Source organism: Leptidea sinapis, chromosome 35, assembly GCF_905404315.1.
Source record: "Leptidea sinapis chromosome 35, ilLepSina1.1, whole genome shotgun sequence".
NCBI classification, from domain to species: domain Eukaryota; kingdom Metazoa; phylum Arthropoda; class Insecta; order Lepidoptera; family Pieridae; genus Leptidea; species Leptidea sinapis.
In genome coordinates this window covers 4286097-4301099 of record NC_066299.1, presented here as the reverse complement: position 1 = coordinate 4301099, position 15003 = coordinate 4286097, and the positions used below count along the sequence as shown (strand labels likewise).

The following is a 15003-nucleotide window of genomic DNA, read 5'->3' as shown; positions in this document are numbered from 1 at the left end:
AGGCTATCAAATAATAAGTTTCATTGTATGATATTACATTGTAATCATATTTTTTATGAAAAAAATGGCCCCGCTGAGTTTGTTGCGCTATTCTCAGGTATGAGGCATTATTTTTTTGAATGGGTGGTAGTTTTTGACTGTCAATAAATGATATCAGATCCTATTTTGAATAAAGATATTTGGTTTTGTGACCGGACCCACGCCTATGAGCGCTAGTCTGTAGAAAGACCTGGGGCGTGCATATCATATAGGCAATTAGGCAGTGCCTACATCGTTATGAACCTAAATAGGTTAAAGTTAATTTACTACCTACGGCAGGCAGTCAACATATACGAAGCAAGAAGCGTTTCATACAATTTATGTCGTACTGTTGGACTAAAGCGCAACTACGACCAGCGGGCCTACCATGAACTCTTATTGCGATTCAATGGACAACCTAAAATGAACTGCTTTGCTATTTCGTACCAAGACGTGATTAGAGCTATCTAATTTAGGTAAACGTCAAATCAACTGATTAAATCGCAATGATGTCAATTGAATATCAAAAATGATATCAACTGAATCGCAAACTGATTTAGTTCGTTCATTCATTCGTACCATGAGGTGTTATTTCAACCTAAACTGGATAGCTTATTTGTCAAAGTGACCGATTCGAAAAAAATTGCTACTTCCTTAGAGGAAAGTGAATCGTGTTGTTAATAACTTTTTAAAAATAGTGAAAACATAGAAAAGCAAAATTTTATTGATTAAAGATGAGATGAGAATACTTTATTGGACTTTTTTGTAAAACAAAATACTGAAAATAAATACCAAAAATGAAAATACTAAAGACGAGGCAATACTAAAGCAAGGGTCCGGGCTATAGCCTGTTCGCAAGAACGAATTAAAAAAAATGTACTCTGTGTTCCTGTCAAATCAAACATCAATGGAGGTCAGTACAAAAAAGGGCTTAATGGTTTATAATTTGACGCAATTGCGCAATTTTAAAATGTATTATTAGTATTTCGCAAAAAAACCGCTAAAATCATATCATTTTAGGTTTCGAAACGCAATTTTATTTCGTTCATTCTTCATAAGCGATCCAAACGCCATTCAGTAAAAGGCACTTCATGGTACGAATTTTAGTGATTCAGTTTAGGTACCTAAACTGAACTGCATCGGATTCGCATCGCTTATTAAGAGTTGATGGTAGGCCCTCTGTAAGATAGAAAAAGAGTAGCCTTGCTAGAAAACCAATGCACGCCGCTGAGTAAGACTGACCTGTTCCTCGGTCGGCGTGGACAAGTTCTGCTGCCGCTGCCACTCGTCAATCTTGGCCGGGAAGTGCTGCGTGATGGCTCGCACGTTCACCAGGCAGTTTGCCAACCGCAGGGCGTCGCCCTTGTACTCGCCGTCGCCCGTCGAGTATCGCAGCGCTGGGGCCATTAATACGTATATTAACACGTGGAAATGCCAAATCATCTTGGCAAAAGGCAAAAAAAAGAGCCCGCTAGCAAAGGTCTCGAGTTCGAATTCCGGTAGGTGCACCCATGTATATGATGAAAATGGATGTTTCCAAGTCATGGATGTTTATATATATTTATGTATGTTTAAGTATATTAAATAATATATAACCATAATACAGACTATGCCTAGTTTAGGACAAGATAATTTGTGTCAAAATTGAATGAACCTTGTAGCTCAAATTTAGTCATGATATATAATCAGTTTTATAAAATCTCCTACACCTACTTATAGTTAATGTAAGAGTACTAACTACTATAACTTTAATGTAAATAAAAATACCGATATCCTTAGATTTTGGATTGGTCTCCGCTGCGCTCCAACTAGATACCACCCTACCTAACAACAACTGCTTTTTTTATTACGGCAAATTAATATTGCAGTGTGTATTGGCTAATTGTAAAGATGCTTGTGTGCGTGGCATCTTGACACTCAATGGCATCATTCAAATTTTGTAACTTATATACGCTTCGTGTTTTTTTACATTGAAATTAATAAAATACGAAATACTTACTGATGATATCTGATCCCAGCGTCTTTCTTATTTCTTGTAGTATTATTTTTACAAAGTTTTACTACGCAACCCGGCATTTTAGTTTCAATTATTAGCAAAGTTTAACAGAACATGTGGCACGTCAACGTCACACCTTGTTCGAGACTGGCTCGAGTACGCCCAGTTGGGCGTAGTATTCGTTGCCGCACTTTGCGACTGCGCCTGCGGTATCTAGTTGAAGCGCAGCGGAGACCAACTCTTAATCTAAGCCGATATCTTAAAAAAATATTGATTTTATTTCTTACCTTCAAATTTAGTTACATATATAATACATATAATATTATAATATTAACATTTATACTAACCATAATATATATTAAAACGTATTTATTATTAATAACCTCATTTTTTATGATTTTTCCGTCGTTAAGATCTAAATGATCTTCTTTTAACGTTCAATTTTGTTTTTTTTTATTGATATATATTTTTTTTAAGAGTTAAATTCAAAAATTAGTTCTATACTGCATTTATTTATTTATATTCATAGACTTATATTCATAATTGTAATTTAAAAATTACTAGTCGCTGCTACTCCCAGACTCAATAATGTTGGGGCTACTGAAAACCAGTGCTACATTGGCACCACGCTATTGCAGCTTTTTACTGAGTTAGCTCCATTTGGTGACATTCACTGCCGCACAGAACTTTTTTCGTTTTAAGCTATAAATTGTATTATTTGTTAGTTCTAAGAAATTATTACTTATTTTGGTTTGTATCATTTTAATAATTGTGTGGTGGTGGTTTTTGTTATCAATAAATTTTTATTCTATTCTATTCTATATATTTGCAACATGAATTATAAAATTATTCATCGCTCCTGTTTTTCTTATCTATATAGAAATACTATATAATATATGATCAATTACCCATAAAGAAGAGGTTTTCGAATACTGACGCCATCCTTATGAGTTCGTAATATAGTTGGTCGTAGGACGCTGGCGTCGGAAGGAATGTATCTCCGAATGTTATGAACAGATTAAATATATTGACAACCTGAAAAAAAAATTACAACAACAATGAACATGTCCTTCAATTAACATCCAACACTGAGGTTTTCGTTAAGCACACCATGTTATTCCAATAATTACTAACAACATGATGTAAGAATACCAAGAGTCAGGAGGTCTACTCGCAAAATCGACAACGATATATTGGGAACGATACGATAGTACTCCGAATATATCGCACCTACCCTACTCTAACAAATGTTCGCATTCCATATTGTTTATCGTAACAATATCGTAACCATAGACTAATATTTAGATTTGATATGATATCTGTGCTATGTCGCTGATAAGTGTCAAAAGTGTGAGTTTCGAGTCCTTTAAAAAAATACCGTTTCGCTCTACTAAAAAAGCAACTTGCTGCGGAGAAATTGAACCACCTCCACTGGAAATATCGTTCTCTAAAAGATTTTTTATGTGTACGGACATAAACACACGCTCACACTCACGGACATACGCAAACACACACATACACACACACACACTTACATACACTGGCAAGGGTAATCAGAACACTTTTTTTTCTAATATTACATTTTATAAAAAAAAGATAGCTTAAGTAGGTAATCGGGGAGCCACAATACATCCACTCCCGCTCAACACCTTAGGGAGGAGGGGATGGCTGAAAAACAGCGCTGCATGGAAACATAAATCTATGATTCCATGTCAGGTGAAGCTGAGCCTTTTTTTGCCTTTTGTTTCATCGCGTATCCTAATTATTCATTTTATATTTGTAATGATTTGTATGGCAATAAAGAATTTATTATTAGGTATTATTAAAAGTCAAAACATAGTTTAGGCGTTAAGGACCATGCCAGCTTCTGCATCACCAATTTGGTATCATTTACGCAAAATGTAAATATACAAAAATTATGTAATGACCATTTAAAATTGAATAAGTAATGCAAAACTTGCGGATAATAAAATGTAAAAAAAGTAACTCAACCCTTCTCGTCGACTTCCTATTTCTCAGGCGGCCATTTGCATTAGTTTCTACGCATAAACGATCAACAAAATGACTTAAATTACTTGTTAGTAAAAAATCCTCTTGAATAGTAAACCACATATAATTATTTTAATAATATTTATTAAGTATGTATATTTTATGGCAAATATATCTATACAACTTGAAAAGATAATAGCAACGACATCCTAGAAGGTGTCGTTGAGATTATCGTATAAGTGACGTTTGATGATTTGTCAAATTCGAATATTCGTCCCTGACATTTTCAACTAAGAGTAGGGTTAGTACCGACAATATCGAAAAATGTTTCGTTCGTTCAATCATCGACATTGAATACGATGTTATTAAGAGTAGGATTCGACACGACTGATCAAATGAAATGAAATGAAATCAAAATCACTTTATTCATGCAGGTCACGGAAATGACACTTATGAATGTCAAAGAAAAATATTTTTCTTATTGAATCTACCGCTACTTCGTAAAGGGTTGAGCTAATGAGAAGAAGTAGCAAGAAACTCATTGCCACTCTTTTATGTCAAGATTTACATTTTAGTACATCGATTTACAAATCATTTCAAATTCCAATATAATATGTAAAATGATGCAACAGACACACTCAAACGTCAAATAGTCAATGGCTTACACGAGTAAGTCAAAAAAGTAAATGTAAATTAATACAAAAGTTATTGAGTACAGTAGCTGCATCATCCACATACAACATAAATAAATAAAGGTATTCTGTGAGCATTTTATAAGCGATTATAAATAAATAAATATGTATATATCCATACATATATATACACACAACAACTTTTAAGAATCTGAAACCGAGTCTCCGGCAACAGGATCATCCTGCCACTACAAGCAGCGCCCGTTCACGAGCATGACGCATGAGCCAGCCATCTCCTCCCTCAACCATATTTTAAGGAAGGGGACGACCCGTCCCATGTCGCCGCCACAAGCAGCTGACATTTAAGCGAGCATGATGAAACCTGTTACGAGAACTCAGCAAACAATAATAAAATAATCCTAATCTACATATCATGCAATTCTCACCAAATACCTCTACTTACAATTTGACAATTCTGCTTAAACTTGTAATTAATATTATATTATCACCAACAGTAATCAAACTAATACCACGATATATCGAATATCGATTTAGGAGTAGGCCCCCAGGCTGTGTCCACCAGGGATGTACGAGAATACGTAGCGACGGATGGACTTCTTAAGAACCATACTGACTCGCTCAGCGGAGCTTTAGTGAAAACGGCTGCGCGAGTGTTCGCACTAGACTTGCCAACCAGTTACCAGTGGGAGGCTCCTTTGCACAGGAAGCCGGCTAGATTATAAGTACCACAACGGCGCCTATTTTTGCCGTGAAGCAGTAATGTGTAAACATTACTGTGTTTCGGTCAGAAGGACGCCGTAGCTAATGAAATTACTGGGCAAATGAGACTTAACATCTTCGTCGTCTCAAGGTGACGAGCGCAATTGTAGTGTTGCTCAGAATTTTTGGGTTTTTCAAGAATCCTGAGCGGTACTGCATTGTAATGGGTAGGGCATATCAATTATCATCAGCTGAACGTCCTACTCGTGTCGTCTCTTATTTTCATAAAAAAATAAAAAACCCTACTATATAGTCTCCAGTTGTATTAAAGGCCTGACTACTATGTACTAGCGGGTGTAACTACTATATTTCAAAGGCATCAAACTTAAAGCAATAATGTTCGGTTCAAAATACACAAACGTAAAATGAAACACAAGGCCGGCTGCGCCATCTCAAGGTGGTGGTGGACGCCGTATAAATTGGAGTGAATTCCGCTGATGTTACAAAAGTCCACATTAAGCGTGGAGCAGTTTTTTATATGGAAAATGAGGACAAACGAGTGTACGGGTCAGCTGGTGTTAAGTGATCACCGTGATCATCTTTTGGGTTGCCATGGTGTTGATGTCTTGTTTGTCTTCGGATATGCGCGGTTCTGTGCCCCCCCAAAATGCCATGGGCACCCCGAGCGAGAATGCTCGGGGACCTATTCTCTGACTCTGGTAGAGCCGGTAACCTCCTGGGGTTTTACCCAAGGAAGGGTAGAACCCCAAAGTCCCTTTGAGGACCGCTGTCATATAGTGGTGGAAGAACTAACTCGAAACTAACCTATCCAGAACTAGAAACATAATAGCGCTAGGCCACTACTTCACGCCGAATTCCTGTGAGAGAAGTTATTGGTATTAAATCCGGACGAATCTGACCCGTTCGTGCTGTCGTCATAGCATAAAAGCGTGACTCTGCCACTTCTAAAAATCCATCTTGTGATATCAACCAAAAAACACAGTACAAGGAAGTTTATTCCATTGTATAGTTTAAAAGTTCCTACAATATTGCGTTGCAGATAAAGACATTTGGATGGTAGAAATGGTATTTTGCGTAACGGCATTCAGGCTATCAGCTCTTACGAGCAAACCCCGCGATAGATGTTGTTTTTATGAAAATAAGAGACGAGATAAGCAGGACGTTCAGAAGATGGCAACTGATACGCCTTGCCCATTACAATGCAGTCCCACTCAGGATTCGTCACCTTGAGACAAGACAATGTTAAGTCTCATTTGCCTAGTAATTTCACTAGCTACGGCGCCCTTCAATCCTAAACACAATAATGTTTTCACATTACTGCTTCACGGCAGAAATAGGCGCCGTTGTGGTACCCATAATCTAGCTGGCATCCTGTGCAAAGGAGCCTCACACTGGCTTCAGTATCGCTACGTTACTCTATGAAAAGAACCAAGAAATAAAGCCTTTTAGTGATAAGTAGAATCCCGATAATTCTAATAGCTTTGTATAGTCAAAAGGTTCATATGAACTGATCCTGGGCTTCACTGAGATCAGAGATGCGAGGAATACTCAATGCGAAGACCTGTGCTGTGTGTACCTGTTGACTCATGATGAATATGTTCTGCCTCTTCAGCAGTGTCGTTTCGTTGTTGACCAGGAACTTGAGTAGGGCTATGAGAGCTGCCCACAGCGGGCGCCAGTCTCTCGCCAGCCGGACCCGACACCGCTTCTGGTAACTCAACACTCGCTGCAGAACTCCGATGCACACCTCGTACAACTCGCCCGGAAACTTCTTCAGCAGGTGGCACATCATGAACTCCACCAGTAAATCTGGGACATATACACTTATAACATACAAAGAAATTTTCCATTTATCCGAGTCAGTTTGACTGCCAAATTAAAAAAAAACGAGATACTTTCAGATTTATATACATATACAGGTTGGTTTAATGAAAAGGTTTTTTGGCCAAGTCGGAAATTACGAGACTTAGAGAAAATTCGTGAAAGGAGTCATGGTTTCGATTGATAAAAAACCAATAACTGCATATTTAGTTCTTTTAAATTTCTTGAACTTTTGACGGAAATCGACCCGAATGATTTTTCAAAACAAATTACACCTTTATTATTGAACCAATCGACTCTGTTGCTGATAAGGATCAATTTTTGCATAGATATGTTATACTAAAAATGAAAGGAACTAGAAACATTTTAATTTTTTTTTCATATCTCACTTTTACCTAACTAATCACTCTTACTCTCATACACTCTCTAATCACCTTAGTTGGAATAGGAGGTGAGTTTTCTTATTTTCTCATCTATATACCTACCTCAAAGTTTTGCATAGTAAGATGTGGATAGCGTATCTATCTATCTATGACTACAATTTGATTAGTCTCATATGTGATTTTTTTATAATGTACTCTGTAAGTTGTAGTAGATTGCTTTTCCTAATAAAGAATTAAAAAAAACAATAGTTTTTTGAACTTTCCATTGTGGCTTATACATGTCTTTATTATGCAACTATTTTTCGAAACGAGCGACGGGCTTCTGACCTAATGATTACCAGTACAACAAAAAGAGCTAATGCATAGCGTAGCGAGATAATACCTCGATGATATTGCACTGCACCCGTTTATATAACGTGTGATGGAATGTCATGGCGGAGAAATAGCTGTGGATGCAGTAATACCATCGCAAAACCAAGAAGAATGGCTGTTGGATAAAGAAAGATAGTAGTTATAACGTCTTTTATACAACAAACACCTAAAGAAGATCTGTAATGCACCAAACATCAAGTTTTTATTTAATACCCGCGATTATCTTACTACAACACATACATCGAATAATATACAATATTACCAGTTATATATACACGTAATCTACTCGGTTTAAAATATAAGCTGCAGAGAAAATTGTAAGAGAAAATTTAATTCAAAAGTTACCTATTAGTGTTGAGGCTAGAGGCTGTGATGGTGGAACTTCGGGCACTAATTTGCGGTGGCGCATTGGCAATCTGTACAATTGAACCTGTAACGTGCAACACTGGATTAAATACTTGTATCAAAAGCTATACCTACTATTTGAATGCTTGCTACGACTAATCTCAGGGATCTATCTTACATGCACAATCAAACTGTGAACGAACTTCCCAAAGATATTGAAAGAGAATTGACTGACAACAATACAAACAATTACTATGAAGTTTACGTTGATCAATTTTGGGCGGGGTATATGGGCGTGGCGTCCATGACGCGATCAAAATTAACCAATCACATCGCTTCCCGCCAAAGAACTGTATATTATATGAACTTCTATAATCATTGTGTTGTGTAAATGCCCAGAAGCAGCAGCTCTAATGTTTAATCAGTAAACTAAGTCAATTAAACTCGCCGGTAAAAGGGCTACTGTAACAGTAACTTAGGTTTGACCTAATTTTCGATTTTTACCGGCGGGCCGGGCGGATGGTCTGCGGAGACTAGTAATAAGCTTCCATTTCATGCAACCTCTTCTCAGGTTTAACCTTTTCAAACATTATAGTAGATTTTTTTTAAGAGGGGGCCAACGGGCAAGAGACTCCACTAATTCATAAGAGACAATGATTCCACAAAGTGGCGAAGTTCCTCGCAAAACATATGGTTTTAGAATGACCGGTGGTGGGATTTGGCTGCTGGTATCAACCCGAACAAGTCATCTGGGCACATCCCGTGATATATGCTGTAGAAGATGCAGAGATAACTAACATCTCTACGCAACGCTAAAGAATCAAGCCGATCGAAAGACTTGATCAACGATCATTCGAGGCGCTCTTCGGTATGTGCGGTGAAATGGAAGAATCTGGTACTGGGGAGCGCACGCCCAGGGTGAGAACATGAGAGGCCAATGGAATGGAGACTTTTTAGCGGTGAACGCACAAACATATATCTTCTAAGGGTTAAACTGGACTGAATTCTGATTTTGAATAGCATAGTCTCGATGTAATGACACAAGTTTGTTCCGGTTTACGTCGACGCAATACCGAGAGATGTGTGTAGAATTAAAAATGGTGACATTCGTTAGTAATGGTCATTGATGGTCCTAAATGATTTGACAATGTATACATATCAATAATATAACGCAATACCTTAAAGGTAAGATTCTGGTCATGCATGATGGAGTTGGCAAACTGCTCCTCCACGATGCAGGTGAGTGTGATGAAGCACAGCATGCACTTGTTGATACTGGCCTCAGTCCGGGTGTCCGCCATCACTATCGAGCTGAAAAAACTCAAATATTTTTATTCAAAGTTGGTTTTCTAAGGCGCTTATTCCAGAAGAATTCTCAATAAAGTGTTCAAGTATAAATTCTAGATTTTTGACAGTTTTGTGACTAAACTTACGTATCTGTTATTACTGGAGACAATCTTCATTCCAAAATGTCTATTGATACTTGTCAGTCCTGATTTGATAATAAAAGAAGGTTTATTACGTAAACATGTTCAAATTCAAATATTTTTATTCAAAATAGGATTTATAATCACTTTTTGAACGTCAAAATCTACCACCCATTCAAAAGAGACTGCCTCAGACCTGAGAAGAATGGGCGCAAGAAACTCAGCGGGCTTTTTTTTTTAATATAAAATATGGATTACAATGTAATATCGTACAATAAACATTTATAATTAAAGAGCCTGAGGGTGTTCGCTTTATTCCCAGTCCGTGGTGTCATTAAGAAAATCGTTTATGCTATAATAACCTTTCCCACACAAACGTTTTTTAACAATTCTTTTAAATTTCGTAACACATTTGTTTTGTACATTTTCTGGGATCATATTGTAAAAGCATATACATCGTCCAACAAAAGACTTACTAACTCGACCCAACCGAGTAGTAGGCATAACAAGTTTATGTTTGTTCCTCGTGTTAACATTATGAATGTCACAGTTTCTAGAAAATTCCTCAATGTGCTTATGAACATATAAAGCATTATCGAAAATGTATTGAGAAGCAACAGTCAAAATGTTTATTTCTTTAAATTTTTCTCTTAATGATTATTTAGGGCCTAGGTTATAAATCGCGCGAATAGCCCTCTTCTGCAGTAGAAAGATAGTATTAATATCGGCCGCACTGCCCCATAACAATATACCATAGGACATAATACTATGAAAATAACTAAAGTATACTAATCTCGCCGTATCTATGTCAGTTAACCGTCTGATTTTCTTAACCGCATATGCTGCAGAACTAAGCCTATTCGCCAATCCTTCAATATGGGGGCCCCACTGCAATTTGGAATCAAGAGTAATGCCAAGAAATATAGCAGATTCCACTGGTTTTACCACCTCTCCATTTAATAAAATATTCGCATCTACATTTTTGACATTTGGCGCGGTGAATTTAATATATTTGGTTTTATGTTTATTTAACAATAAGTTATTGGCGCTAAACCAGTACACGATGTCAGATAGAGCATTGTTTACTTCGTCATACAAAACTTGGCTTCGGTTCACTTTGAATATAAGTGAAGTGTCATCCGCAAACAATACCACCTTGTGTTTTTTTTTCTACAAGGTTAGGTAGATCATTTATATAAATTAGGAAGAGGAAGGGTCCAAGAATAGACCCTTGTGGTACCCCCATACCGAGAGGAGTCTCAGGAGATCTCCTGCCATTCACCTCGACCCTCTGAATCCTATTATTTAAATATGAGATCAGAAGATCGAGTGCAGATCCTCTTATACCATAGTGGCATAGCTTCCTGACCAGCGTTGAATGCTGAACACAATCAAAAGCCTTAGATAAATCACAGAAGATACCAAGTGCATTCTGTGATTCCTCCCAGGCCAAAAATATTCCTGATAAGTTCAACACCTGCATCCGTAGTCGAGCGTCCCCTAGTAAAGCCAAATTGCTTTATATGAAGTAACTTATAAGTGTTAAAGTGAGTAAGCATTTGGCTTTAAATAATTTTTTCAAAAATTTTACTAAGGGTCGGCAACACCGAAACAGGGCGATAGTTATTCGGGTCAGAAGTGAGTCCCGATTTAAATATTGGTGTAATTTTACTATACTTCAGAAGGTCAGGAAACACGCCATGCAATACAGCTATTAAAAACTAGTGCTAGATATGGTGCTATGACGTCAATAACAGAAATTATTATTTTTACAGATATGCCCCATATATCAGCAGTTTTTTTCATTTCTAAGGATCTGAAAGTTTTAATTATTTCTGCTGGGCTAACAACACTGAATTTGAAATTTAGTTTACATTCCTTAACATTTTCCAAAAGAAGTGACTCGCCAACACTGGTGGAGGAGACAAGGGTGCTTGAGATGGAAACTGGAATGTCAGAAAAAAATTTCTCAAAAGCAGAAGCTACTTCCTGCTCAGAGTGGATTTTTGTATTGTTTATTATTAGATTATATTCAAACTTGCAGTCTTTCGCTCTTCCAGATTCCCAGTTAATAACTTTCCAAGTCATTTTTATTTTATTTGAAGCATTTTTAATTATTTCTCTAATATGCATTGACTTAGCAATAGTACATACTTTCTTAAATAATTTTGAATATTTTTTCACATATACAAGGAAAGATATATCATGATTACATGATGATCTCTCACTATATAGTTCATATAACCGTTGTCTGCTCCTATGAAAACCAGCTGTTGCCCAGTTGTTAAATGACAAGAGACCACCCGAGTTGACTGTCTTTGAAGTAAATATAGAAGCAAACTCTGTTTTAATTATTTTAAATAACTTACCATACATCTCATTTGGAGTACTGTTATAATTCAAATACAAGTTTGAGAGTTTTTCTGAAACATTGCCTCTATATTTATCCATTCGCCTATTGTTTACCGGAACAAACATAAACTTTTTAGTTGAAGTACATTTGTTTCCCTCAATATTAAAAGAGGCTAATTGACCAAAGTGGTCTGAGCTCAGTTTACTAATTATTGATTGAGAAATAGGTTTATAATTAGTAAAAATATTATCAATACAGCTTTTAGAGGTGCTGGTTACTCTAGTAGGTTCTAAGAAAATATTTGATAAATTATATGATTTAAACAAAGATTTGAATCTAATACTTGTGGTGGATTTTTCTAATAAGTTAATATTAAAGTCACCACAAATCATAATATATTTCTTAGATTCTGATAATTTTGATAGAACCTCCTCCAATACAACTCCTCCATACAATGTCAATTATGTGTATGTTACTACATAATAAATTACCATTATATGTCACATAATTTGAATGAGACAATAGGGTTAACATATTATTCAAATTGTCTCTTGCTTTGTTTTCCTGTGGCAAATCCTGTCTGAATGGCAGTGTGAATATTATAACAAAATGATATTAGCACTCTCAGTAACGGATTTGATCGTTCTTAAACCCGGCGCATGTCCTTTTAATGCATGCTGAGCCATTAAATATTAATTGAAAAAGACTGACCTAATTATAATAAATTCAAATTCAAATATTTTTATTCAAAATAGGATGTGAAATCACTTATTGAAAGTCAAAAAAACTACCACCCATTCCAAAGTGCCTCAGGCCTGAGAAGAATGGGCGCAACAAACTCAGCGGGCTTTTTTTTTTCATCAAAAATATGTTTTACAATTAAAGTAACATTTACAAAGTAACATTGTACAATTAAACTTATTATTTAATAGCCTGAGGGCGGTCGCGCCATTCCCAATCTGTGGTATCATTAAGAAAGTCATTTATGTTATAGTAACCTTTACTACACAAACGTTTTTTAACAATTCTTTTGAATAACGTAACACCTTTATTTTGCACATTTTCTGGGATCTTGTTGTAAAAGCATATACATCGCCCCACAAAAGACTTACTAACTCGACTTAGCCGAGTAGTAGGCATCATCAGTTTATGTCTGTTCCTGGTGTTAACATTATGGTTATGACAGTTTCTGGCAAATTCACTTATGTGCCTATGAACATACATTACATTATCAAGAATATATTGAGAAGAAACAGTCAAGATGTTAATTTCTTTGAATTTTGCTCTCAATGATTCCCTAGGACCTAGGTTATAAATAGCGCGAATAGCCCTCTTCTGCAGCACAAATATTGTATTAATATCGGCAGCGTTGCCCCATAGCAATATACCATAGGACATAATACTATGGAAATAACTAAAGTATACTAGTCGCGCCGTATCTATGTCAGTTAATTGTCTAATTTTTTTAACCGCGTATGCTGCAGAACTAAGTCTTTTCGCCAATCCTTCAATATGGGGGCCCCATTGTAATTTGGAATCTAGAGTTATGCCAAGAAATATAGCAGATTCCACCGGTTCTATCACCTCTTCATTTAACAAAACATTTGCATTTACATTTTTGACATTTGGTACGGTAAATTTAATGAATTTAGTTTTCTTGCTATTTAACAATAGGTTATTAGCGCTAAACCAGTACACGATGTCAGATAAAATATCGTTCACTTCGTCATACATAGCTTGGTTTCTTTTCACTTTGAAAATCAGTGATGTGTCGTCCGCAAACAATACTACTTTATGTTTTTTCTCTATAAGATTAGGAAGATCATTTATATAAATAAGGAAGAGGAACGGTCCAAGAATAGACCCTTGTGGTACCCCCATACTGAGAGGAGTCCCAGGAGATCTCCTGCCATTCACGTCGACCCTCTGAATTCTATTGTTTAGATATGAAGTCAGAAGATCGAGCGCAGTTCCTTTTATGCCATAGTGGTATAGCTTCCTGACCAGCGTTGAATGTTGAACACAATCAAAAGCCTTAGATAAATCACAGAAGATGCCAAGTGCATTCTGCGATTCCTCCCAGGCATCAAAAATATTCTTGATCAGCTCAACACCTGCATCCGTTGTTGAACGTCCCCTAGTAAAGCCAAATTGTTTCAAATGAAGTAACTTATGAGAGTTAAAGTAAGTAAGCATTTGGCTTAAAATTATTTTTTCAAAAATTTTACTAAGGGTCGGCTAAACCGACACAGGACGATAGTTGTTCGGGTCAGAAGAGCATCCCGACTTAAATATTGGTGTAATTTTACTATGTTTCAGAAGGTCAGGAAACACGCCACAATTAATACAATTATTAAATACTATTGCAAGATATGGTGCTATGACATCAATTATTGAACTTATTATTTTAACAGAAATGCCCCATATATCAGCAGTTTTTTTCATGTCTAGAGATTTAAAAGTTTTAGTTATTTCTCCAGGGCTAACAAAACTAAAATTGAAACTTTGTTGACATCCTATAACATTTTCCAGAAGAAGTGACTCAGCAACACTGGTGGAGGAGACAAGAGTGTTTGTGATAGAAACTGGAATCTCAGAAAAAAAATTCTAAAAAGCAGTAGCAACTTCCTGCTGAGATTGAATTATTGTATTGTTTATTGATAGATTATATTCAATGTTGCGGTCTTTCAGTCTTCCAGATTCCCAGTTAATAACATTCCAATTCATCTTTATTTTATTTGGTGCATTTTTAATTATTTGTCTTATATGCATAGACTTTGCAATAGCACAAACACTTTTAAATAATTTAGAGTATTTTTTAACATACTCGAGAAAAGATGCATCATGATTATACAATGATCTCTCACTATACAGTTCATATAGCCTTTGTCTGCTCCTATGAATGCCAGCTGTTGCCCAATCATTA

General features: G+C 36.2%; 1 protein-coding gene across 1 annotated transcript in view; it reads right to left on the bottom strand.

The window, feature by feature from the left end:
- Positions 1-15003, bottom strand: part of LOC126975340 (armadillo-like helical domain-containing protein 3) — a 33902-nt gene that overhangs the window by 4934 nt on the left and 13965 nt on the right. Inside the window, exons 8-12 of the mRNA XM_050823186.1 lie at positions 9476-9608; positions 8298-8382; positions 6953-7185; positions 2923-3049; positions 1261-1415 (exon numbers count right to left, since the gene is read on the bottom strand). Of these exons, the coding sequence (XP_050679143.1) occupies positions 1261-1415; positions 2923-3049; positions 6953-7185; positions 8298-8382; positions 9476-9608 (733 nt within the window). The remainder of the gene's footprint in view (positions 1-1260; positions 1416-2922; positions 3050-6952; positions 7186-8297; positions 8383-9475; positions 9609-15003) is intronic.